General features: G+C 59.4%; 3 protein-coding genes across 11 annotated transcripts in view; 2 read left to right on the top strand and 1 right to left on the bottom strand.

Moving 5' to 3' along the window:
* LOC122386673 (ribonuclease H1-like) overlaps positions 1–24107 on the top strand; it is a 65796-nt gene that overhangs the window by 40494 nt on the left and 1195 nt on the right. The gene's annotated exons all lie outside the window — the stretch shown is intronic.
* LOC122386648 (transcriptional enhancer factor TEF-1-like) overlaps positions 783–24107 on the bottom strand; it is a 72852-nt gene continuing 49527 nt past the window's right edge. For all 6 annotated transcript variants that reach the window (XM_043376059.1, XM_043376067.1, XM_043376049.1 and 3 more), the window contains 9 exons: positions 16581–16809; positions 13659–13809; positions 4781–4908; positions 4294–4508; positions 3790–3997; positions 3299–3487; positions 2562–2692; positions 2102–2240; positions 783–1980 (listed from right to left, as the gene is read on the bottom strand). In XM_043376059.1, coding sequence (XP_043231994.1) covers positions 1867–1980; positions 2102–2240; positions 2562–2692; positions 3299–3487; positions 3790–3997; positions 4294–4508; positions 4781–4908; positions 13659–13809; positions 16581–16616 — 1311 coding nt within the window. In that variant the 5' untranslated portion in view covers positions 16617–16809 and the 3' untranslated portion in view covers positions 783–1866. The remainder of the gene's footprint in view (positions 1981–2101; positions 2241–2561; positions 2693–3298; positions 3488–3789; positions 3998–4293; positions 4509–4780; positions 4909–13658; positions 13810–16580; positions 16810–24107) is intronic.
* LOC122386630 lies at positions 19070–23472 on the top strand. 4 transcript variants are annotated; one of them, XM_043376017.1, is made up of 3 exons: positions 19070–22946; positions 23093–23216; positions 23418–23472. In XM_043376017.1, exon 1 carries the CDS (start codon positions 19293–19295, stop codon positions 22353–22355), a length of 3063 nt encoding a protein of 1020 aa, XP_043231952.1. In that variant the 5' UTR covers positions 19070–19292; the 3' UTR covers positions 22356–22946; positions 23093–23216; positions 23418–23472. The 4 variants fall into 4 exon arrangements, with proteins under 4 accessions (XP_043231952.1, XP_043231960.1, XP_043231934.1 ...); XM_043376025.1 differs by lacking the exon at positions 23093–23216; XM_043375999.1 differs by having other exon boundaries at positions 23093–23472.

Raw genomic sequence — 24107 nt, 5'->3', positions numbered from 1 at the left:
GTATTACTTGTTGACCATCTGGCCGTGGGGGACAAAGTTGACGAAGATGATGCCTTAGCCGCCAAAGAACGGAATCATTATGAGTTCCTAGTGCACCTGCCCTGTCTGGCTTTCCTGGGTCTCTGGGTGTCAGCCGTCAGGGTGCTTCCACTGAGCACTCTGCCTCGGGGTCTCTGTATCGTAGAAATAAATCCAGTTTTCGACCGATGTACTAAAAGGTAAATTTCAAATGTTTCTGTGACATTTCTACCTAATTTAACACACAATTTTATTGCATAGCGACCACGCAAGTTATGTTCCCAATGACAACCCGACTATACTGTACACACTGGTCATTGTGATAAGCTGTCCGTGACCTGTCGCGTTCAGGGCGATGCTCTATCCGTCTCTTGCAAAGTGAAAAACAAAACAAAATAAAGCATGTTCATTTATGATAACTGTGGTAAGGACATAATAGAACAATATTTATAATTTACCTAGCACTGTTAACAGTACCTCTATGAGCGCAGCCAGCTTGGGCGGCCAGCGACAGCAGCTGCTGCCGAGGGTCACGGTAAGAGGTCCGGGGGGCTGCCGTTTCTGACCGGACTGGGCGCGGCTGCTTCGAATTACGGTAAACATCTTGGTCTGCTATATCTTACCATCTGTTTAAGCTGCTTAAAACCCGTTGGGTTAGAAACTACGTCATTGTCCCAAACAATGCTGCCGCATTGCGTCCCCGTTTTGAAAAAGTACTGGCCGGAATTTCCGTGCGCGTCAGCCCTCTCCACTCAGACACCGCCTCACTCTCGGTGTGTTTACTGCCGAAAGAATAGCTGTACAAAACAAGACACGGCGCATAGCTACCGCAGACGAGGCGAACACGTCGGCTTTTCTGTCTCATCACATAAGAGGGACGGCAGCGCGGTAACAGAGCGCCGCCGGGCAGCCCCCACAGCCCGCGGCCGCCCGGACAAACTCGTGCTTCCACCGGGCGCAGTGGAATTGAGATCAAGCGACAACCACATCACATCCGAATGGTTAGTGTCCACTGCGGGTGTTCGCAACAATTGTCCAGATGGCAGCACTATCGCGGGGGCCGGCCGCTGGCAGTACCAAAACACCGGATCGGCAACCTACGGCTGCACAGCAAGACCGCACACATCAGCGCAACGGCGAGTATCAACGGCGGGGTGGGTCCGACGGGGACAGCGAGTGCAGGGGTGCAGCGGCGCGGCCAGCCGGCTCAGCGCGGCACGACCGACCGCTGCCGACCGAACCAGCCGCAGCCGGCAGACAGGAAAATAGTCGGGAGCTCCGTGAAGGCACACCAGTGTTCCTCTCGAGAATATGGTGGATGGATGTGAGAGGGGCAATGAGGGGGGGGGGCGGCCGTCGACGGCCGCGTGGCGCACGCTCACTCCCGGGCTGCGTTGGCACGTGACGTGTGTGTCTGGTCTGTCCTCCGGGCAGCACGCGCTGAAAGACGCACATGGTCTCCGGCGGTGCGGCGCTGCTGATGCAGAGCGGCGGACGGCGCCCTCCGACAAATTATTTGAACATCGGTTCAAGGCACTGGGAGTCGTATGTACAGCGGCCAGCGGCAGGACGTGGCCCTCGCCGGAACACATAGAACCACTGGGTGGCCCTCGCCAGGACACATAGAACCACCGAATGGCGCACAAAGGTGCCAGCGACCGCCGACGCGGCCACTCACAGACACCCCGCGGGCGGACGCGCGGCGCGCCGACAGTAAATAACGCTCTCACTAGGACACACTAATGCAACCACTCACAAATAACAACGGCTCATAAGCATCACGGCACTCCGGCGCCGCGCGGCCGGCAGCCTCGGCCACGGGGCCGTCTCACGAGATCAGGGCCGGCGTTAGTCCTTGACCAGCCGGTAGATGTGGTGCTGCGCGCCATGCTCCGAAGTCGACACCTCGAACACGAAGGCGATGCACAGCAGCGTCTCCTGTGTGTCCCGGTTGGTCACCACCTGTCCGAACCGAGGGGAGTCAGTCACCACCTGTCCGAACCGGGGAGAGTCAGCCACCCGTCCCAGTCACCGATAATGTACCCGCCCCCATACCTCCCCACCGAGCGGCTGCCGCACCCACCTGGAGTATTGTGAAGTTCTCCAGCACACTGTTCATCATGTACTTCTCCGGCAGGTGCTTCAGCTTGTGGATGAAGTTGACCATGTACTCGCACATCGGAGACCGGTTAATCCGGTAGAAGAACCGGCCATTCTCAAACCTGCCGGGGAGGTGGTTAGGCCGTCAGACACAGACTAGCTACTGTCCCCCGCACACACAGCCGAGCCAGGTTAGCGCGTCTGAACCAAGCGAGCAGTGATTCGGCTCCGCTAAGAGCTCTGACAGGAGGGACGCAGTTCAAACGGGGTCCAGTAACAGCCACATACCAAACAAGGTGAGCCATCACCAAACGAGACTGCCAGACGGCGCACGGGGCACAGAGCCGGGTCGACTCTGCCAGATAAGCCGGGAAGCCCCCCCCCCCCCCTCCTGAGACCCCGTGCCCCTCCGCCGGCGGGTCGAGTGCGGCTCGTGCTCTCACCTGGCGTACTCGGTCTCCACCTTTTCCACCACCTGTTTGCCGAAGCTGCACACCTTGGTGGAGCACGTGATGGTCATGTTCTCCGGCGACTCGTACTGGCTGGTGACGCCGTAGAACGCGCCGCTCGCGTCCTGAGACGGAGGTCACAGGCCACCAGGTCAGGCGAAAGGTCAACAGAGCGCGGGCGGCCTCAACAGCGGCGTCACAGCACACCCGAGCGAGGGCCATCACATGGTATACAGCGGAGCTGGTGTACCAACTCGCAGCCAAAGGAGGGCAAAAATGGACTTCACAACGAACTTCGTTAGGTAGTTGATAATGAACGACCAGCTATATCTGGTCCATGCTGCAGTACAAAGGCAAAAAACTATTACGTAAGGGGGACCTCTGACCTGACGCAATGACCTCTGAGCTCACGTAATCGTCTTTGCCTTTGCATGGCCCTTTGATCCAGAAAAGTATGGTGTACAGAGGTGACTCTGTGGAACGACCTAACGAACTTTGTAGAATAAGTCTATTGTTAGCTTTTCTATAATTTGAACTTCACATTGTACTTTAAGGGATATCATGGATCATTGCGAGAGAAGTATAAAAACATATATAACCTGTCAGATACTATTCCAACATGTGCTGCAAGTGCCATGAGCGATACCATGACAGCCGTGCATCAACACACAATATCACAAGGCATCTATCACCCACCGCTAGCCCTCCCAGCGTCCGTGCCGCTGACCCACCTGTATGCTGGTGTTGAGGTCGGCCCAGAACTTGACCAGGAAGAAGGCGTTGGCTGGCCCTTTGTCGTATAGCTCGCGCAGGCCTCCTTTTTTGTCGGGGAACTTGTCGTAGATCTGTGTGATGCCGATGGCCTCCAGCGGCTCGTACGAGACCGGGCCGCCGATGTGCACAAACAGGTGTTTGTTGTACTGCCGGACAGAGAGAGAGAGAGAGGAGCCGCGGCTCAGACCGAGTCGTGCCACGGGCTACCGGGTGGTCCGAGGTGTACCGGTACGGCACGGCGCCGCCTCCGTCCGACCCGGCTGCCAGTTCCGGGGCCACCCGCCGCTCCCGGCTCCAGCTACCCAGCCCGGCCCGAGGCCACCCGCCGCTCCCGGCTCCAGCTACCCAGCCCGGCCCGGGGCCACCCGCCGCTCCCGGCTCCAGCTACCCAGCCCGGCCCGGGGCCACCCGCCGCCGGCCGCGCCGCAGGCCCGGCCAGCCGACTCACCATGTCTGCCACGGCGTCATGCTCGCGGGTCTGTGGCGCCGCCTCCATGAAGGCCGAGTACTCGACGAGGCGCAGTTTCTGCGTGGCGATGCTGCGCCCCTCCCAGGCGGGCGCCGGCGGCTGCGGCTGGCCCAGCAGGGACATGTCGGCGGCGCTGGACGGCGGCCGGCCGGCCACGCCGTACGGCGACTGCGCGAACGGCTTCACGCTGCCGGCGGTGGAACGGCCGTCAGAGGGGTGTCCGCGGGGGCACCCATCGCAGGGAGGGGGCACACCCCTTACCCAGTGGGCACCCACCGCGGGGCCGGACACCGTCCAACAGGACAGCGACCACGCTGAGTACAGTTCAACACATGTGGACACATGGACTCAAAACATCACCTAATAGACCGGGGAAAGGCTATTCATTGCGCCTCCTACAAATATCTCCGTTTGCAGCCAAACAAGCACTGGCTGCATTGGAGCCGCCGGCCATGTTCGCCCGTCCCTCGGCTGCCGACTCACTCCTGCGCCATGCCCTGGAGTCCGGTCTGCCAGAGGCCCGCCGGGCCCGGGTAGCCGCCCGCCGTCAGGCCGAACCCGCCGCCGCCGCCGGCGCCCGACGCCTTGTGCGGCATGCTGGACGCCGAGACGATCTGCGCCGACGTCATGGCCGACACCGAGTGGAGCGCCTTCTCCTTGGCGTGGTGGTCCTGGAGCGCGCCCAGCGGCCCCGAGTTCTGTACGAGACGCACGGCACCCACGCCGGATGGGTCAGCCAACATTGCCATACATAGGGTACATATATATGCATACACGCTCCGGTATGGTTTGCAAGTGCTGATGCTCTCGACCACTCAGAACAGAACATGACTTAGTGTGCTCGAAATAAAAGTATGGGAGATGGCAGACGCGTGACATTACAAGTTATTTATGTATGATATAGTTATGTAGTCAGTGTCGGGCCGGCGCCGACACCGCCTCTGCTCCCCGCCGCGCCAGATCCGCTCACCTTGATCTTGGTCTGGATCTCCCTGAGCTTCCTCCTGGCCAGCACCTGGATGTGCGAGCTGACCTGCTTGCGCGTCCGACATTTGCCCGTGCGCAGCTTGATGTAGCGGGCGATCAGTTCGTTCCGACCTGCGGACGGGGGGCTGCCGTTAGTCTGCTCTGGTCACAGTGATTCACACACACGGTCCGAGCCGAACCAGCGGGAACCGGGGAAGACGGACTCGACCTAACTGACGCCTCAGGTGCCGACAGCAGTGTTACGGTCAGGCAGGGCGATTGGCCACTATGTAGAGGAGGTAGCTGCTGCCTTTTCCCACCTGAAGCCGGCGCCGGCCAGCGGGGCTCACCGGCAGGCCGCCACCTGCTCTCTGGCAGGCCACTGTTGGGCCGGGCCCGATCGACACTGGGTGGCCGAGGTGGGGCAGTGGGGGGTCGGGGGTCGCAGACCAAGGCGGCGCGCTCATGCCGCCCCATGCCCGTTTCAGTACCAGTTTCATTCAGCAGTCAGATGAACTTGTTCGAAGCTCACTCGGTCTCGGACCGGGTTCGGTGGCAATGCCCAGCCGATTGACGATAGTATCAGAGCGACACGTTGGCGCGTTCAGTCACATCGCAAAAAAAAAACGGCCACCAGACACGCGCCAGACCAGCAAAAAGCGGGCGGCGCCGGCAGACGGTCGGTCCGGTCCGGCGGCCGGACACGGCGAGGGACGGAGGCGGCGGTCGCACAGCTGACCGGCCGGCGCGTCCCGCGACAGCAGGCCCCGGCCGGCCGGTCCCGGCACCGCCGCGCTCCCGAGCAGATGGACAGAGCCGTGTCACAGCACTCGGACGGCTGCTAAATGTCACCGCGATCATTAGCGAAACCCTCAGGCAGCATGCCGACAGGATAGACAGGCAGAATCCCTATCGTATGGCCGGCTGATTGTGCTGTGTCTACATCGCCAAGGGCAAATTACACTATGCAACAGTCATTTTGTTCCTGAGTAACGACCGATTTTTTTGGACTCATTGGATCTCATTATAACCGAAATGGGCATTTGTTTTGATCTGAAAATGCTTTTCCGGTTTTCAGAGACGATTTTCGATTTTTGGCCCCGAAATTCGGTTTTTGGCCCACCGTGTCCGGTGTAATTGAGTAATCGACTCGCGGTAACTTTCATCGCCTTTCCTATGCCACAAGCTTTCGAATGATATCCGTTTTTGCATATTTGCTTGTAAAAATAACGTCATAAATCTATGCTAAAGTAAGAAAATGTTGAAATTTTGTAAAAATTTGACATTTTTTTTCGATTTCATTTCAAAATAGAGAAAAAACTAAAGGCTCTATCAAAATTCTGAGCCCAGTTCCTTGAAGAGCATTCAATTTCCGTTCGGAAGGTATTATTTTAGAGCATTTTATCGGTTTACTGTGGCGTCCAGATTGAGTCACTTGAAAAACGGGCCCCCAGCCATTTCCATGACAATATGTGTTCAGTGCATGAAGAATCATTCTAACAAATGGAGGTACAGATCAAGATTCTGAGCGACAGAACTGCTCAAAAGTAAGTTCATGTGTGTGACCCGAGGTCACAAGGGGTCAACAACATGACCTCAGTTGACCCCTCGTTGACCCTATGGCGTTAACATACGTTATCATGTGATCATGTGATCATACGTTATCATGTCATGTTATCATACGTTATCTATGTGATATGACCTAGGATATGTGTTTAGGTTAACTCAATCTGGACGGCACAGTAAACCGATAAAATGCACTAAAATAGTACCTTCCGAACGGAAATTGAATGCTCTTCAAGGAACTGGGCTCAGAATTTTGATAGGGCCTTAAGTTTTTTCTCTATTTTGAAATGAAATCGAAAAAAATGTCAAATTTTTACAAAATTTCAACATTTTCTTACTTTAGCATAGATTTATGACGTTATTTTTACACGCAAATATGCAAAAAACGGATATCATTCGAAAGCTTGTGGCATAGGAAAGGCGGTGAAAGTTACCGCGAGTCGATTATTCAATTACACCGGACACGGTGGGCCAAAAACCGAATTTCGGGGCCAAAAATCGAAAATCGTCTCTGAAAACCGGAAAAGCATTTTCAGATCAAAACAAATGCCCATTTCGGTTATGATAGGACCCAATGAATATGAAAAATTTGGTCGCTTTCCAGGAACAGAAAATCTTTCATTTTTTGTTGCATAGTGTTATGCAAGCCTGCATGAACACGTACGTAACCTTCCCACAACATTCTCCGGTGCTGATATCTAAATTCAATATTCCTTAGATCGCCAGCATATATATGCACTTGAAATTAGACAAATACTATCAGCTTCGGAATGCCTTATTCCACTCCACAAGCGTAATGATTAATAAGGATCGTTGGCAGCGTGTGCGAGGGAGGGTCGTCCGCCGCCAATGGAGAATCAGCGGCGACTGATTACCTGGCCCCGCCAGTCTCCACTTTGTGTAGAGCGCGGTCACACGACTGGGACAGAGGTCACAACTCACATCATCCTGCAGGTGACCCTAGCCGAACAGTCTAGATGGGGGCCCAACATGCCACATAGCCGCGTCGCCCGGTCCGGCGACCTATCTGCGCGGCCGTCTGGAGGGATCCGCCTTCTCGGGGTGGACGGTGTGGGCGGCGTCAGCTGCCCGGTCCGGCCGTGGAGAGCGGCCGGATTCACCAAACGGATCCCACATGCCCCCCTCGGGCGGGACGCCGGATGGCCGACGTGCCACCCTCGGCGCCCCGCAGCCGCGACACCACCGAACACACCGGACCACCTGCTGCGGGCTGGGGAGCCGCGTCGCCGCGGCCCCCGGTCCGCTGAGTAACTGAACACCGACGGCCCCGCCACGAGCGCCAGTGGCGGGGCGCGCGGCCGCGGCCCATCGGGCCCCCGAGGAGGGTACAGCCGACGTGCCAAGAATCGCCGGTATCGCCACAACTGCCGCACCAGAAGCCAACTACTGCTCGTCAGTTGGAACGCGGAGGGACTGCGGAAGAAGGTTCCCGAGGTCTCCCGCTGGCTCTCTGACAGGAAGGTGGACGTGCTGGCGGTACAGGAGGCTCAGCTGCCGTCTGGCCGGAACATCGCCATCCCGGGGTACCAGGCGGCTGCGGTCGCAAGACGGGCGCAGGGCAGGAGACGGGACGGGCCGATCAAGGGTGGGGACGTCGCCATCTACGTTCGGGACGGCCTGTCCTACTCAACCATCGAGGCGTCCCCGCTCCTGCCCCAAGACACTACGACGGAGTGGTGCGCCATCAAGATCATCCCGCACCAAATGCGAGGCCAGCCCTCAAGAGAGTCATCATCACTCGACATATACAACCTGTACCGCCCCCCGTCCCGACTGTCAGCTGAGGACGAGCGGGAAGACCACTTCTCTCTGGACATGTTCCCATCGCTACCCAACGTCATAGCCGTCGGAGACATCAACGGCCACCACCCCGTCTGGGATGTTAATTGTTCCGAGCCGGACGCGGTGGGGACCCGGGTGAACGACTGGCTTGAGCTCCATCACTGGGTGACTCTCAACTCCGGCGCGGCCACCTGTGTCGGCTACGGGAACCGCACTCGACAGACCGCCCCGGACGTCGCGATGTGCCACCGTGACATGGCGGGCCGCTGCACGTGGTCGGTCGGTGAGGACCTGGGGAGCGACCACCTCCCTCAGCTGATCCACACCTCGATCGGCGGCGCGCGACCGAAGAGGATCCGCAAGAGCCGATGGGCCTTTCACAAGGCGGACTGGACTGGGTTCGCGGCTGACTGTGACGCGGCCCTCGCTGACCTGCGCCCGGACTCGATGTCGGTGGAGGGCCTCAGCGAGCGGCTGGTGGCCGCGATCCTGTCCGCCAGCACCGCCCACGTCCCGCGGGGTGCGCGCGCCGACCCCAAGCCATGGGCGCTCGATCCGGACCTCGTGGCCGCGGTGGCGGAGCGCCGGGAGGCGAGGGACGCCCTCAAGGAGCACGACTCGGAGGAGGCGAGATCCAGATGGAAGACAGCCAAGAAGTCAGTTGCGACCATGGAGGCCGAAGCACAGAAAAGGAGCTTCCGCGAACTGGCGACCGGAGAACTGAACAAGCCGGCAGCCATAGGGAAGGTCACCAAGATCCTGCGGAAGATGGAGGGTGCTGCACCGGACGTCTGCCCAGACCGGGCCATCAACGGGGACTGCGGGCAACTGCTCGCGGAGGACCGGGCCAAGGCCGAGGCGTTCGTCCGCACGTACGCCCACGTCAGTAGAAACGTGCGCCAACCCAAGCGCGACCGGATCGTCAAGACGGAGCTCCGCGGCCTCAAGGCTGCCCCGTGCTGCTGCAGGGGACAGCGTACCGACCAGTGTCAACCCTTCACCGAACAGGAAATGCACGACCAAATCCGACACCTCGGGACGAAGAAGGCGCCAGGACCGGACCAGGTATGCACCGAACACCTGCGGCACCTCGGACCGACGGCCTACCGGACCCTTCTGGCACTCATCAACAGATCGTGGTCCAACTTCGAGACGCCCGCCTCATGGCGACGGGCGACCATCATCCCCATCTTGAAGGCCGGCAAAGACCCCAAACAAGTGGGCAGCTACCGCCCGATCGCGCTCACGAGTCACATCGCCAAGCTAGCGGAGCGGATGATCGCGGCCCGGACGACCTACCTCATCGAGCGAGACCGACTGGTGCCCCCCGAACAGGTCGGGTTCCGCCGCGGGAGGTCGGCGGAGGACAGTCTGGCCCGCTTGGTCCAAACCGTTCAAGATGGCTGGAATCGCCCCAAGCCGAGACGAGGCCCGGAGGATGGCGTGACGGCGGACCGCTTTGTCCTCCTGGCGTTCGACTTCTCCCGTGCCTATGACACGATCGACCACCGGATGTTGCACCTGAAGCTCCTCAAGCTCCTCCCCAGATGTCTCGCGACCTGGATATTCCGGTTCCTTCGCGACAGGCGGGCCCGCGTAGAGGTCAACGGCGCGCACAGCAGCGAGCGCGTGTTCCGCGCGGGCCTGCCGCAGGGCTCGGTCCTGGCGCCGACCATTTACACGCTCTGGGCGGCGGACCTTATCGAGACCCTGCGGAACGCCTCGGACCGCACGGACGTCCTGATGTATGCGGACGACACGGCCACACTGAGCGCTGGAGCCACCGTAGAGCTCGCGGTGGCTCGCGCCCAGAAGTCGGCCGACGCCCTGGCCCGATGGGCAAGGCACTGGAAGATGTCCATCGCCGGACAGAAGACCCAGGCGCTGCTGCTGACTCAACGGAGCAGGGACGAGCGTGGCGTGCAACTCCTGGTGAACGGCACGCAGGTCACCGGTGGCACCAGCCTACATCTTCTGGGGGTGACCTTCGATAGACTTCTACACTTTAAAGACCACTGCGACTCTCTGCGGCGGAAGGTCCGGCCGCGGACGGCACAGCTGCGGAGGATGACCGGCCGGACCTGGGGTCTCCGCGAGGCGCAGCTCAGGACAGTCGCGAACGGGTATGTCCGGGGAGCCCTTGAATACGCGGCGGGTGCCTGGCTCCCGGCCGCGTCCCCGTCACACGTCCAGCTGGTGGAGCGCGAGCTGCTGGCGGCCGCCCGGGTGGTGACCGGATGCCCACGGTCCACCCCCAGGGATCCCCTGCTGGCCGAGGCAGGCATCCCTTCAGCATGGTCCACCAGGAAGACGCTGGCCGCGCGAACGCTCTGCCGAGCGCTCGCCCTGCCGGAGGACGACCCTCTTCGCCGCGTCGCGGAGGCCGACCCACCCACCCGACTGCGGTCTACCACTGGCTGGCGACAACTGGGGCGATCGGCGCTGATCGAGGCGGGCGCCGAGGGAGTGACGGTGGAGCCGCGCCTCGAGGTTCCCCTCCTCCCGTGGACAACCTGCCGCCCGATCGCCTTCAATCTGGACGTGGGACCCGGCGGCCGTCGAGCCTCCTCCAACGAGACGCGACGAGAGGCCGCGCGGCAGCACCTGGCGGCGCTCCCAGCCCAGGCCACGTGGATTTGGTCCGACGGCTCTGCGGACGCTGGGGTCAGGCGAGGAGGAGGCGGCGCCGTCATCTTCACTGCGTCGGGAGAGACTCTCGAGGTGGAGGTGGCGGCGGGAGGCCTCTGCTCCAGCACCCGCGCGGAGCTGTTCGCCCTGAGGGCGGCGCTGGAGCGAGTCCGGGATGAGCCGTCCCCCGCCCCGCTGGTGGCGTGCTCTGACTCACGAGCCGCCCTGAGCCTCCTCAGCGCGGGAGCGGCCGCCCAGACCACCACTATCGGCGCGGCGATCTGGAGGACGCTGCTGGACATTGCCGAGCGCCGGCAGGTGACCCTGCAGTGGGTCCCTGCTCACTGCGGGCTGGCGGAGAACGAGCGCGCTGACGCCCTGGCCAAACAAGCGGCCACCCTGCCCCAGGGCGCCGTGCCCTCGGACGCTCGGTCCCTGACACGGGCAGTTCATCGGATGGCCACACGTCAGTGGCGCGAAAACTGGCCCGACTCCTTTTTTAAGACTATCTTCGGGAGTACCCTGCCGCTCCCCATCCCCGGAGAGGACCGAGAGGCCGCCATCTCGGTGCACCAGTTGAGGGCGGGCCACTGGGGCCGCTCGCTCCAATACCTGCACCGGATCGGCCGCCACCCCTCCGTGGCATGCCTGCAGTGCCCCGATAAGCGGTGCCCCGCGGCGCTCTGCGCCGTGTGCCGGGAGGAGGCGGACGTGCCGGAGCACGTCTTGCTCCGCTGCCCGGCCCTCGCTGGCGCCCGCCTGCGGCTAACTGGCAGCATTTACGTTGACCCGTCGCGGCTGCGGGACGCCGACCTGGTGGCTGCCTTGGAGGCCGGCTACCTTCGTCATAGGGAGCCTCTCGGCTATGGTCCTCCGTAAGGAGGGCCCAGGGGGAACAACAACAACAACAACAACCTATCTGCGCGCGGAGATGACCCGTCAGCCGGGGCACAGCGCCAGAGGAGGACAGGCGGACGCCGGCCCGGGCTCAGAGCTCCATTAGCGCGGCTGCCGGCTCGGCGATAACCGCCGGACGGCCGCGCCACCCCTAATCAGACGGCCATCTCGGCCCAGCGGCGGCCATTACTGACCGGGCCGTGTGCCGTCCGGCGGCCCAGGAGTCACGGACCGGACCCGTGTGCCGTCCGACGTGCCGCCGCCCCAGCGCCGACGGACGCGGCGGAGGAGAAGGCCTCTCCCCAGTTGCCGCCGACACCACTCATTCCCAGGGCCACACTAATTGCAAACGCCGAGCGGCGCAGGAGCGCGAGGCACGCGCCGGTCGGCGGTGTGGTGCGTCGGTCCCCGCGCAGTAAACCATCTCGGCCGCCGGGACAGGCGCCTGGTTGCTGCGGCGCGCCGGTGGCCGCCGTCCGCCGTCGCCGCGCGCGCCTGCCTCCGACCATTCCTGAGTCGCCGCTGGCTCGGCGCGTAGACGCGCTTCCGGCGTAACCGGCGGACAGCCGGGTCTCAGAGCCGCCCTGCTCCGCCGTACGTAACGCAGTCCAGGTGCAGCGCCGAACTCAGTGCCGCGGCGAGCGGAACTACACACCCGGCTGGGCCGCCGTGGGAAGGAAGCGCCGCGTAGTCGGCAGCGGCACCCAAAGCCGCACACGAGTGAACTTGGTCGGCGGGCGGCTGCCGTGCTGGGCCCAACCTCTGGCGCCCGGCCAAACAGCACCGGCGGCCACCGGCACCGCGCCCACCCAGCCCCGCCCGCCGGACACACACGCGCCAGCGCCCCGGCGACCGGTGACGTCACCGGCCAAAAACACCGCTCCGCCGCCACGGGCGCGCGCCACTGCGGCCTTGACAGAGACGTCGGCCGCGGCGAACATCAACAGCACGCCGCAGCCGCCGGCACCGCGCTTACAACTACTACAAACTTAGTACCGATCTAAGTTTGAAAGACGGCATCCAAATAGCTTCTCTTTTTCAAAATTTCCTTATCAATACAAAACGATTCCACCAAACTGCGCCCAGCGGCGGACGACGGACCGGGCGGTGCGTGGCGCCCCCTGGGGGCGGCAGGCTATGAGTGACCCGGTGGGCGGGTGACGGGTGTGGTGCGCCGCGGCGGCGGTTTGACATTGTAAAGTGTTATTTTATTTCGTTGTTTATGTTGCATTCATGTTAAGTATTGGCTATCGTTTCTGCAGAGAGGTGCTTTAATTTAAGAATTTTATTCTTTTGCACCAATCTGATTATGCGTTTGTATCCTGTGTTCTGCTTCTATTCTTGAAAAATAAATGTATTGTATTGTATTGTATTGTATTGTATACAAACAGCCGGCTACGCACGGCCGGCCACAGCCCCACAGGGACTCACACGGGACCGGCTGACGGCAGCGGGGCTGGCGATCGGGCCAGTGCGGCGGCGCTGGTGGTGGTTCGACGACGGACAGACGGACCAACACTGGACCCGGCGGCCGCTGCCACCAATCCGAGCTGACCCGCCGGCACGCCGCCATCCCAACATGGGCTTAGCGCACGGTCAGCCGACTGGCCTGCTTCGTCTTGAGGCCTCCCCGTATCCCTTGCCTATTCCAAATGTCCACAGCTCTCTCAAAGTTTCTCAGCAGACAACCCAGGGCGGACGCTGGCAGGGGCCCAGCAGAGCTGCGGCAGCCCGCCGGTCCCGTCAGTCCGTCGGCCCCGCCGTCAGGTGGTCGCACGTGCCCGCACACCGAGCCGGCCGGCGACATCACAGGCCACCTCCCACCGGAGCACAGTCCGACGACACCAGACCGGGACCTGACCAGCACCAGTGGCTACACGGACCGGACCAGTGGCTACACGGACCCAATACCCTACTCCAGCCGACCGCAGGCTCCCCGAGCTGACGGCGGCCGGTCCATGCCGCCCCGGCCCCCGTCCCAAACTCACCGTACATCTTGCCCTCGTCGCTGAGGATGATTTTCCGCCGGCCGCACGGAGGGTAGATGGACAGCGCCTCGTGGAACGACTGCTCGATGTCTGGACTCCATACGCCTTCGGCGTCGTTCGGGTCCGAGTTCTTGTCGTCCATGTAGTCATCCTGAGCATGGGGAGGGGAGGGAGCACAAGTTAGGTGGGGCAATAAACAGGTACGGTACAGTGAAAAAGTACGGCCCACGGTAAAGTAGAGTAAACCGGCCTAAACAGAGCTGAGCCCCGCTCGGCGGCTGTATGTTCGCCTGTTGGGATCGCCAGACCTGTCTCGGTCCTCGTGTGTAAACACTGGTCTGGTCCGTGCCAAACCGCCGTCTCTCGGCGGCTAACCAGGCTCTGATGACCGGGGGTCGGGCCGCCGGCGGCACCGGCCTCGGCCCGGCTCGTCGGCACACGACGTGCGGTGTGCACTGGGCAGCACGTACAAACACCACCCGCCCGTGTGTCTGCGTTCAGCGGCGAGGACACTCGCAGTGAAAGGTAACAAAGTCGGAAGAAAAATAACAAAATTACACACTGTCACCGGGGTACGGATTAATGCTGCCAGGACATGACATGTGGCGTGCTTAACTTTTGCGATCTCCATTCTTATCTATCCCCACACAAAAAGGGCTTAATGCGCCGTCTTCTGCGAACAAATTTACATGTTGACGAAACTTAATACGCCCTTTGGGGAGCGTCGTCGCTGGCCGCCAACTCGGCGTCGGGGTCGCCGCCACTAATTGGCCGCCCAAAGCGGGGCCGCCAGATTTACCGTCCAGATGCGGGGCGCATCCTGGACGGGTGTTTACTCCTCTAGACAGCAGACCAGACACCCGGTACCGGCCAGGGAGCCAGACACCCATCCGGTACTGGTCAATGAGTGTCAGAGGCGGGTCACCGTACCAGCCCGGTGAAGACGCTCTCACTGCCCTGCTGACAACCTGGCGGTCCGTGCTGGGCTCCGAGCTCCCCGCGCGCCGCCCCGCCCGCTCCGCTCACAATGTGTAATCAGCGCGAGTCGATAAACCATGCTTCTTCTCTTCTGTCCTAAATCATCGATCGATTTCATAATGGCCCTCATATTTCATGCATGGCGCCGTTTTGTTTTCACCTACTCCGAATCCATGAGAATTTAATTGTTGGCCTTCATTATTCCCGCATGGCGCAGCGTCATTGATCTGTTGGCGGTCGGCGCGCGAATCAAACCTGACGCAGCCGTCACCGCCGCGGCCCAGGCCGGAGCGGCGACTTACCAGAATCGCCGCGCGCTGGTGTCCTGGCGGGCTCCGCAGCAGTGGCCCTCGGCCGGCGACTGGGGTGGCTCGAGACCGACCGTCCCAGGACAGTGTCTTTGCCCGCAATTCACTGCCAACACCCATGCGCCGAGGTAGGTAGGTAGGTATATGCCCTGGCAGACTTTCGCAGCATACGAGTATACCCCGGGCGGACTATCGCAGTACCTATATACCCCGGGCGGACTGCCGCAGTCTATATTCCGGGCGAACCGTTGCAGTATAGTAGTCGTAGTCGCAGTATACACCCTGGCGGACTGTCGCAGTATATACCCTGGCAAAGTGTCGCACCATATATCCCGGGCCGATTGTCGCAGTATATATCCCGGGCGGACTGTTGCAGTATATACCCCTGGCGGACCGTCGCAGTATATACCCCTGGCGGATTGTCGCAGTATATACCCCGGGCCGATTGTCGCAGTATACGAGTATACCCCGGGCGGACCGTCGCAGTATATACCCCGGGCGGACTGTCGCACCATATACCCCGGGCGGATTGTCGCACCATATACCCCGGGCGGATTGTCGCAGTAGGTATATACCCCGGGCGGATTGTCGCAGTATATACCCCGGGCGGACTGTCGCAGTATAGGTATACCCCGAGCGGACCGTCGCAGTACACGGTCACGGTCGGACCCTGTCCGCCACTGCCTCTGAACATGGTGGAAGCGTGCATCCCCCTCGTCTCTGGCCCCCACTGAGCACCGATCCTGCTGAGGCGCCGCGGCACTCGGCTGGCACCAGTAATCATTTCTTCACATCTATATGGCGACCGGGGCTGCCGAATAGCCGGGCATTCCGATCGGACGAGAGCCTGAATGCCTAGCATACTCAGCATGACTAAAGTTATAGCCATCCGCGTGTCTTTCGAGTCAGTTTCCCGGATATCGAGGGCGAACATCGAAACGTCTCGAGCACAGAGCCCAATCTAACATGTCACGAAGTAAAAGACATTTCGTGAGCCGAAAAAGCATGTGTTGAAGTGCACCGGCCTGAAATGAAATAACTATTGCGACCCCAGGCAACATTAATCCTCCCTGCATCAGCCGACTGACTTTTAAATGTAGCTGATACGGTGGTCGGCCTCGGCAGCGGCCGGCGGCCGACATTTCCTGGTGTGTACCAATCTGACGTGACATTCTCATTACGGGCATTGGGACAAACACAGCCGGCCGCAGGTCACGCACATTGAACCGGCGCGTCACACCGCGTCCTGCTGTCCCCGGCTCTCAGCCCCGGTCCGGTCCGGTCCGTGTCCCGCACACTCGCTCCGGCTGCCGCGGACACTCCGGGACGCTATCCCAGGGTCCCGCGACTCCCACTGCCGTCCCACGGCTCCGCCGCCGGCCCCGCTCCGGGTCCCGGGAAGCGGCGCCCCGTCCTGACGTAACACGCCGAGACGAACAGCTCCGGGGGACGGGATCGGACCGACAGAGCGGCCGCAGCAGCTCTGCAGTGCTGGACACGGGTCCAGGGCGAGCCAACGCCGAGCGGCCGAACCGGCCAGCCGACCTAACACGCGGCGCCAAACAGGAGCATGGCTGCAACGCGAGCGGTACGTCGGGTGGCCGGAGCACCGCGGAGCCCCTGGTTGGGTACTGACCTCGTTGGAGGTGACGCTGCCCGTGTCGCCGGTCATCTTGAGGTGCTCGTCTTTGAGGAGGGCGGCCGGCGGCGTATCGGTCAGGCCCGGGGCGCCGACGGCCGGCACCGGCGGGTGACCGGCCACCGTGGGGGTGGCGGTACCGGCAGGGGGCGCCGGCGGCTGGCCGCCCGGCCCCGTCGGGTTCCACGGCGACGATATCTTGGCGAAATTCAGAAACGGTACCGAACTGCAAACACACAGAGCGTAGCATGGGTTAGCGAATGCGTAGCAACAACATCAACAAAATGAACATGATCAACAGTGAGCTCAGAGATGTTAAGGGCAAACCTATGAACCTATGGTGTCACCATTATAGGTAGGGGAGAGTGGGGCAAAGCGGCCACCCTAACGTTTCTAACGATGCCGACGCTTGATTTTTAAACTTGGAAAGATTCTTTCTATACCAATGTGATCCCTATTAAATTTTCTTTTATTCCAACTGCGTTTCATTTCCAAAGGCGTTCACATATGGGAGATATTGACAAAACTTTAAACCTATAGCATAATGGCCACTTTGCCCCATCCCTGAGGCAAAGCGGCCACTGGTGACTTCTCAAGTCCCGATATGAGAAACAGAATAGTTGCCTCATGCACGACTAGGGTATTTGATGGTGACAAGGTTTAAGGGAAGATGGATGTTTACTTTGTTATCTTCCCACCTATTGCTTAACAAAGAAAGAATTTTCTTGGAAAAACATTTATGTAGATGGCGCCCGTCCTATCCTATCCTTTCCTGCAGCTTGTCCGTCTTCCGACCCGTTTCACATATCCTTCGTGCTCGTTTCCCGATAAAACCGGCGGCTCTAGGAGCCGAAGTGCGCGTTGGAGCGGCGGGCCGCTGAACGCTTGTGCGTAGGGATATAGTGCGCGTGTTTTCATTAATTAGATGGCGTTGTTAATTAATTGCTTTTGAAATATCATTGGAATATTTGTACTATCTCGTAGGGCACCGATTGTGCTGGTTGTAAGCGGATATTGTGTTTTTCCGGAATTTCGAATGCCGCGCTGGCAGTCACGTGACCGGTTCTGATGTCGAGTCCGACTGCGCGGAAGGCGGTCTTTTCGTTCCCCGCCATGATTGGAGGCGGATGTGTTGCGGGTGCTCCGGATTTTGGTACCGGTGAGTGAGGTTCTAGAGGTTTGTAACTGCTGAATCTAGTATTGTAACTTCTCAATTGAATTTATGTGATGAATATTCGTTTTGTTGTATAACTTTAATGTGAAAACCGGTTTATATGAGCTGATATGTTCGATTCTCCGGGACAGTGGCTCGGTTGCCCCCGATTCGGGGAGGACAAGCTGTGGAGCTTGTTTGTGGAGGCTGCCCTGGTGGCCTCGTGAGTTCGGTCGCCGTGGTCGTTTGGCAGCGCGCCAGAGACTGGATAAGCCGGTATGTTATCACTAAAGATGCTCATTGTCTATCTTTGCTTTGAATTTCGATACCTCAACGTCTGCTGTGTATTGCTTGATTTATTTACTTACTTGTAGAATGTTAAACAGAGTTCTTGGACCCCGAGCTGTGTTGTGACCCATTTTGCATCGTGCCAACTGGTATTTGACTCGAGCTCGTATTGTGTGGATGTGTTTGCAGTAACAATCAAATGATCGAAGACGGGATCCAGAGCGGTCCAATACAGATCTGTCCACGGCCAAGTCTCTGAGGTGGCCAGGTGACCGAGGGGTGGCAGGGAGCAGATGCGGGTGATGGTGGCGCGAGCAGTGGCCGGGGGCCATCTGCATCTACAGTTACGGCTTCCTTCTCCGCGCCTTCATCTGCTGGTGAAGCCCAGTAGCGGCTTCCCTCTCTGCGCCTTCGGCTGCGTCTGGAGCTACAGTTGCTGCTTAGTCTCTGCGCCTTCATCTGCCTCTGGAGCTGCAGCACCGGCTGCGCGCCGCGCCTTCCAGGATTCTGCCTGAGTGGTGTGTGGCTGGCTGGCGCGGAGTGGTGTGCGGCTGGCTGGCGCAGAGTGGTGTGCGCCGGCGAGAGGCGCTGCGTGGTGTATGCCGGCGAGAGGCGCTGAGTGGTGTGCGCCAGCGAGAGGCGCTGAGTGGTGTGCGCCAGCGAGAGGCGCTGAGTGGTGTGCGCCAGCGAGAGGCGCTGAGTGGTGTGCGCCAGCGAGAGGCGCTGCGTGGTGTGCGCCAGCGAGAGGCGCTGCGTGGTGTGCGCCAGCGAGAGGCGCTGCGTGGTGCGCGCCCTTGGTGCGTGCAGTGTAGTGTGCCCCTGGACGGGCTGAGAGGGTGCTCCCAGCGGGTGAGTGCCCCTCTGGCGGAAACATCTTTCGCGGAGCTGCACCTTCAGCTCTGCATCTGCTTGAGTAGCAGCGACCGCCTCTCCTCGCTGCCTGGTGCCGGCATCCTGGTTCGGCCGGAGCTGGGAGCTGGAGGATCTGGCCGTCTGAGGTTTGCTGCTACCTGCTGCTTCTGCTGGACTGAGTTGACTGGTAAGGGTGATCCTGTGGTGGTCCTGCGCTGGTTTTAAATTGTGTTATGTGGTGTGTTTTTATATTGCTGGGAAGTGTCTAGGTTAAGGTGTTTAGATTAAGTGATTACTGAGGAATGCGGTATCCTCTCAGTGCTGGGAAGTGTTTTTAAGTGTCTAGATAGTAGATAAGTGAGGGTGGAAGGTCTGTGGTATCCCCGCTGTGCAGATTCCTATTCCCTCACCCTGAAATGGCGCCTACTAAGGAGGAGTTGGGAAGGTTGAAGCTGACAGAGCTGCAACGGGAATTAGAGACCCGTGGGCTGGAGGTAACCGGTAAGAAGCAGGATTTAGTGGATAGGTTGTGGTCAGCCCTCGAGACTGAGATGGACCAGTTAAACCCGGCAGAGAATAAGGTGAGTCCCCGAGAAGCTACTGGAGGGCCATCGACAGATGTATCGATTATTTTGGCGAAACTTAAGCTCCTCAAGGAGGAACAGGCCGTAGAGCAGGAGCGGATGGCGGTGAGGGCACGCGAATCGCTTTTGCAGGCCAGGTCGGAGCAGCTTAAACTTGAACGCGAGTTGGTAGAGGCAGGGCACCTAGTGGAGCCTGAGTTGGCCCAGGTGCAGGTTCCGATCGAGCCGGTGGGTAAGCCCTCACTGGGGGAGGCCCTCAGTGCCCAGGTCAAGCGGTCCCTGTTGCCCCCCGCAGAGCTCCGCCCGTTCAGCGGCGAAATAAGAGACTATCGTTTATTTACTAGATCGTTCCAGGCCCGTATTGAAACAAAGACTGAGGACCCAGATGAGCTTCTTTTTTATCTCGATCAATATACGAAGGGAAAGCCCAACCAGCTCGTGCGAGGGTGTCTCCACCTGGGGGAGGCTGGTTTTGCAGAGGCAAAGCGGCTCCTGGAGGTTCGCTACGGCAACAGTGTGGGGCTGGTCGACTCCTATGTCGAACAGGTGAGAGGCTGGCCTAAGGTGGCCGCTGGCGATGTTGAGAGTCTGGACCAGCTTCTTCTGTTCTTGACCGAGATCATGAACGCGATGGAGAGTGTGGAACTGAGTGAATTTGATCATCCAACGAACTTGCGCCTTGTCATGTCGAAGCTGCCCTCGTACCTCCAGGATCGGTGGATGAGAGAGGCAGATAGACTCCTTCAGGAGGGCTCGACCGTGCGCCTGTCGAACCTGGTCGGGTTTCTGTCCGCTGAGGTCCGTGTAAAGCGGAATCCTCTGTTCGGTCCTCGTAGTGCCGAACCCGCGCGCCGTGAGGCTGTGTCCAGGTCCTCTCCCGGGTTTAAGGTGAGCGCAGCTCGGGTCACACGACCGGGCGCGGGGTCAGGGCTGTGTCCTTTTTGTGACGGTCGCCATGAGCTGGACAGGTGCCAGCGGATGTTTGAGAGGCCCTGGCCTGAGAGGCGTCGGACGGTGTTACGAGCGGGGCTTTGTTTCGGGTGCCTCAGGGAGGGTCACCGTGCCCGCTCTTGCAGGAGCCAGCTGACTTGCCGCTCTTGCGGTGGGCGTCACCCGTCGGTGATGCACCGGGACCCCGACTGTGACGCTCGTGGTGTTCCAGCTGCCCCTCCGGTTTCCGCCCAGCCGCCGGTGGCGCGGCGTGGTGCCGGCGGCGGCCGGGAGTTGCGGCCCGAGGCGGCGGTGGTGCCGCCGCGCGGAGATGGTGTGGCGCCACCTCGTGGTGGATTTGTGGCGCCACCTCCCGGCGGTGAGGGGTCGGGTTCCCACAGCGGAGCCGTGATCAGTGCGAGCCTTGGACTCCAAGGTGTCGATCGGACGGCGCTGCCGGTCGTGGCTGTGCGCCTCCGTGGTCCAGACGGCAAAGTGGTCGTCACTAACGGATTTTTGGACCAGGGCTCCTCGGGATCTTTCCTAACTGACGGACTTGTTTCCTTGTTGGGACTCCAGACCGAGGAGACGAGTGTTGTGCTCGAGACGGTGGGGAGCGGGAAGAGGCGGATTCAGACGTGCCTCGCGTCGGGCGTGCAGGTGGCCGATGCGAGAGGGGGAGCTTTCCATGCTCTGCCGCCTCTGATGACCGTTCCGTCCCTGCCGGTGACTCAGGAGGACAGGTGTCCGAGGAGTGAGCTGAGGGCAGCCGCTCATCTCGCCGATGTCGCGCTGACAGAGGTGGACACGCCTGTGGGGATCCTGATTGGGTCGAACTGTGCCGAACTGCTTCTTGCCAGGGAGGTCCGGGCTCCGCCTGAGGGCCAGGCGGGGTTGTGTGCCATCCGTACCGTGTTGGGGTGGTATGTGATCGGACGTGTCCCTGGGACAGCAGTCTCGAGGGGCAGGCTGACTGTCAACTTCCTGAGGGTCGAGAGGGCGACCGATTCTGATGATGGGATTACCCAGAGTGTCCGTGATCACTGCTCGGAAGGCTGTCAGTTTCGAGCCATGTACGAGCGGGACTTTGGTGACCTGTCTGATGACCGTGAGTGTTTTTCCCTTGAGGAGCGTGAGTGGATAGCCGACGTCGAGTCAGGCGTCCGGCGGGACTCGGAGGGTCATTTTGAGATCCCCCTTCCCAAAACCGATTTTGGAGAGCTGCCAGACAGCTTCGGAACGGCGGCCAGACGGTTGAACTCACTCCGGAGGCGGTTCCGATCTGACCCAGAGTATTTTGACCAGTACCGGCGTGTTATCAGCTCGCTGGTCGATGACGGGTACGCCGTTCCAGTCTCTGACGATGACGTCACAGGTCCCGTATGGTACCTCCCCCACCATGGCGTGTGGGAGCCTGGTAAGGGCAAGCTGCGCGTGGTATTTGACTGCGCGGCTAAGAGTGGTGGTACCTGTCTCAATGACTTGCTGAGGAAGGGACCTGTTCTGACGAACTCCCTGCTGGGGGTGCTCTGTCGATTTCGTGAGGGGCGGGTCGCTTTTGCGTGCGACATTCAGAGCATGTACCACAGGGTGCATGTACCAGAGTCGGACACGAGCATGTTGAGGTTCCTGTGGTTCCGTGACAACGATCCGGACGGAGATGTGCAACTCTGGCGAATGAGGTCTCATGTGTTTGGAGCTGTGTCGAGTGGGAGTGTCGCCAGTTTCGCACTGGGCCGGTGCGCTGAGGAGGGTAGATCGAGCTATCCGGAGGCCGCTGATGCTCTGATTCGCAACACATATGTGGATGACGCACTGTGTGCTGTGGACTCCGTTGAGGATGCTGTGCATCTGGCACGGGATCTGAAGGCGCTGTGCGCCACGGGAGCGTTCAATATGACTAAATTCACCAGCAGCAGTCCGCAGTTCCTGAAGTATGTACCCATGGAAGGCTCGGTAAGGTAGGATAGGTAGAGTGTGAGCGGGACGCTCATCGGTTCAGTGTTGTGTGGTGGTAGATATATATATATATAAATATTTTTTTTTTTTTTCGTGGACGGATCGTCAGGTTTGTAGAGGTTGTCAGCTTGACGGGCGCTCCTGTGCTTCGAATGCCTCAGTCATTCGAAGGGGGGAGTGTAGATGGCGCCCGTCCTATCCTATCCTTTCCTGCAGCTTGTCCGTCTTCCGACCCGTTTCACATATCCTTCGTGCTCGTTTCCCGATAAAACCGGCGGCTCTAGGAGCCGAAGTGCGCGTTGGAGCGGCGGGCCGCTGAACGCTTGTGCGTAGGGATATAGTGCGCGTGTTTTCATTAATTAGATGGCGTTGTTAATTAATTGCTTTTGAAATATCATTGGAATATTTGTACTATCTCGTAGGGCACCGATTGTGCTGGTTGTAAGCGGATATTGTGTTTTTCCGGAATTTCGAATGCCGCGCTGGCAGTCACGTGACCGGTTCTGATGTCGAGTCCGACTGCGCGGAAGGCGGTCTTTTCGTTCCCCGCCATGATTGGAGGCGGATGTGTTGCGGGTGCTCCGGATTTTGGTACCGGTGAGTGAGGTTCTAGAGGTTTGTAACTGCTGAATCTAGTATTGTAACTTCTCAATTGAATTTATGTGATGAATATTCGTTTTGTTGTATAACTTTAATGTGAAAACCGGTTTATATGAGCTGATATGTTCGATTCTCCGGGACAGTGGCTCGGTTGCCCCCGATTCGGGGAGGACAAGCTGTGGAGCTTGTTTGTGGAGGCTGCCCTGGTGGCCTCGTGAGTTCGGTCGCCGTGGTCGTTTGGCAGCGCGCCAGAGACTGGATAAGCCGGTATGTTATCACTAAAGATGCTCATTGTCTATCTTTGCTTTGAATTTCGATACCTCAACGTCTGCTGTGTATTGCTTGATTTATTTACTTACTTGTAGAATGTTAAACAGAGTTCTTGGACCCCGAGCTGTGTTGTGACCCATTTTGCATCGTGCCAACTGGTATTTGACTCGAGCTCGTATTGTGTGGATGTGTTTGCAGTAACAATCAAATGATCGAAGACGGGATCCAGAGCGGTCCAATACAGATCTGTCCACGGCCAAGTCTCTGAGGTGGCCAGGTGACCGAGGGGTGGCAGGGAGCAGATGCGGGTGATGGTGGCGCGAGCAGTGGCCGGGGGCCATCTGCATCTACAATTTAATTGCATAATTTGGTAACTCATGTAACCGAAAAGTGGCCAAGATGAATGCATGACGACACATTTGAATATAAATAATGTTTTTATCCAGATGGAAACAACTTATGGCCAATTGGGGGCTGGCCACTTTGCCCCGGCCGCTTTGCCCCGCGCATACCGTCCGAGACAAAAATATTCCAGCTCAGCTATTAGTGGGGTAAAAAGCATTAAAATTGGTAGAAGGCATGTACGATAACCACGCAATGCATGGACAAAAACGCTTATAAAAATTCCAAACGGTTATGGAATAAAATAACATTTAAAAATTGTAAACATAATTGGTAACCTGGCAAGAAATGCTTTTCCGTGTTTCACAGAACAATGGCGTTTGGCCTGAAACCCCGGTCTGGCTCATTCGAACGACCGCAAAGAGAAGTATAATTGGAAATCATAAATTGGAACTGACGCCAGCTGTGGAGGGCTAAAACGATGGATGGCCGCTTTGCCCCGGGTGGCCGCTTTGCCCCACTCTCCCCTACAGAGCATTTCCACAA

The sequence above is a fragment of the Amphibalanus amphitrite genome, unplaced genomic scaffold (genome assembly GCF_019059575.1).
Source record: "Amphibalanus amphitrite isolate SeventyFive unplaced genomic scaffold, NRLGWU_Aamphi_draft 000016F_arrow, whole genome shotgun sequence".
Classification (NCBI taxonomy): domain Eukaryota; kingdom Metazoa; phylum Arthropoda; class Thecostraca; order Balanomorpha; family Balanidae; genus Amphibalanus; species Amphibalanus amphitrite.
The sequence above is the reverse complement of the archived record's forward strand: the minus strand, read 5'-3'. Positions and strand labels throughout refer to the sequence as shown.

Coding starts and splice junctions, on each gene's coding strand:
- LOC122386630 (XM_043376025.1), top strand. CDS start 19,293: ATGGCGCCTACTAAGGAGGAGTTGGGAAGGTTGAAGCTGACAGAGCTG.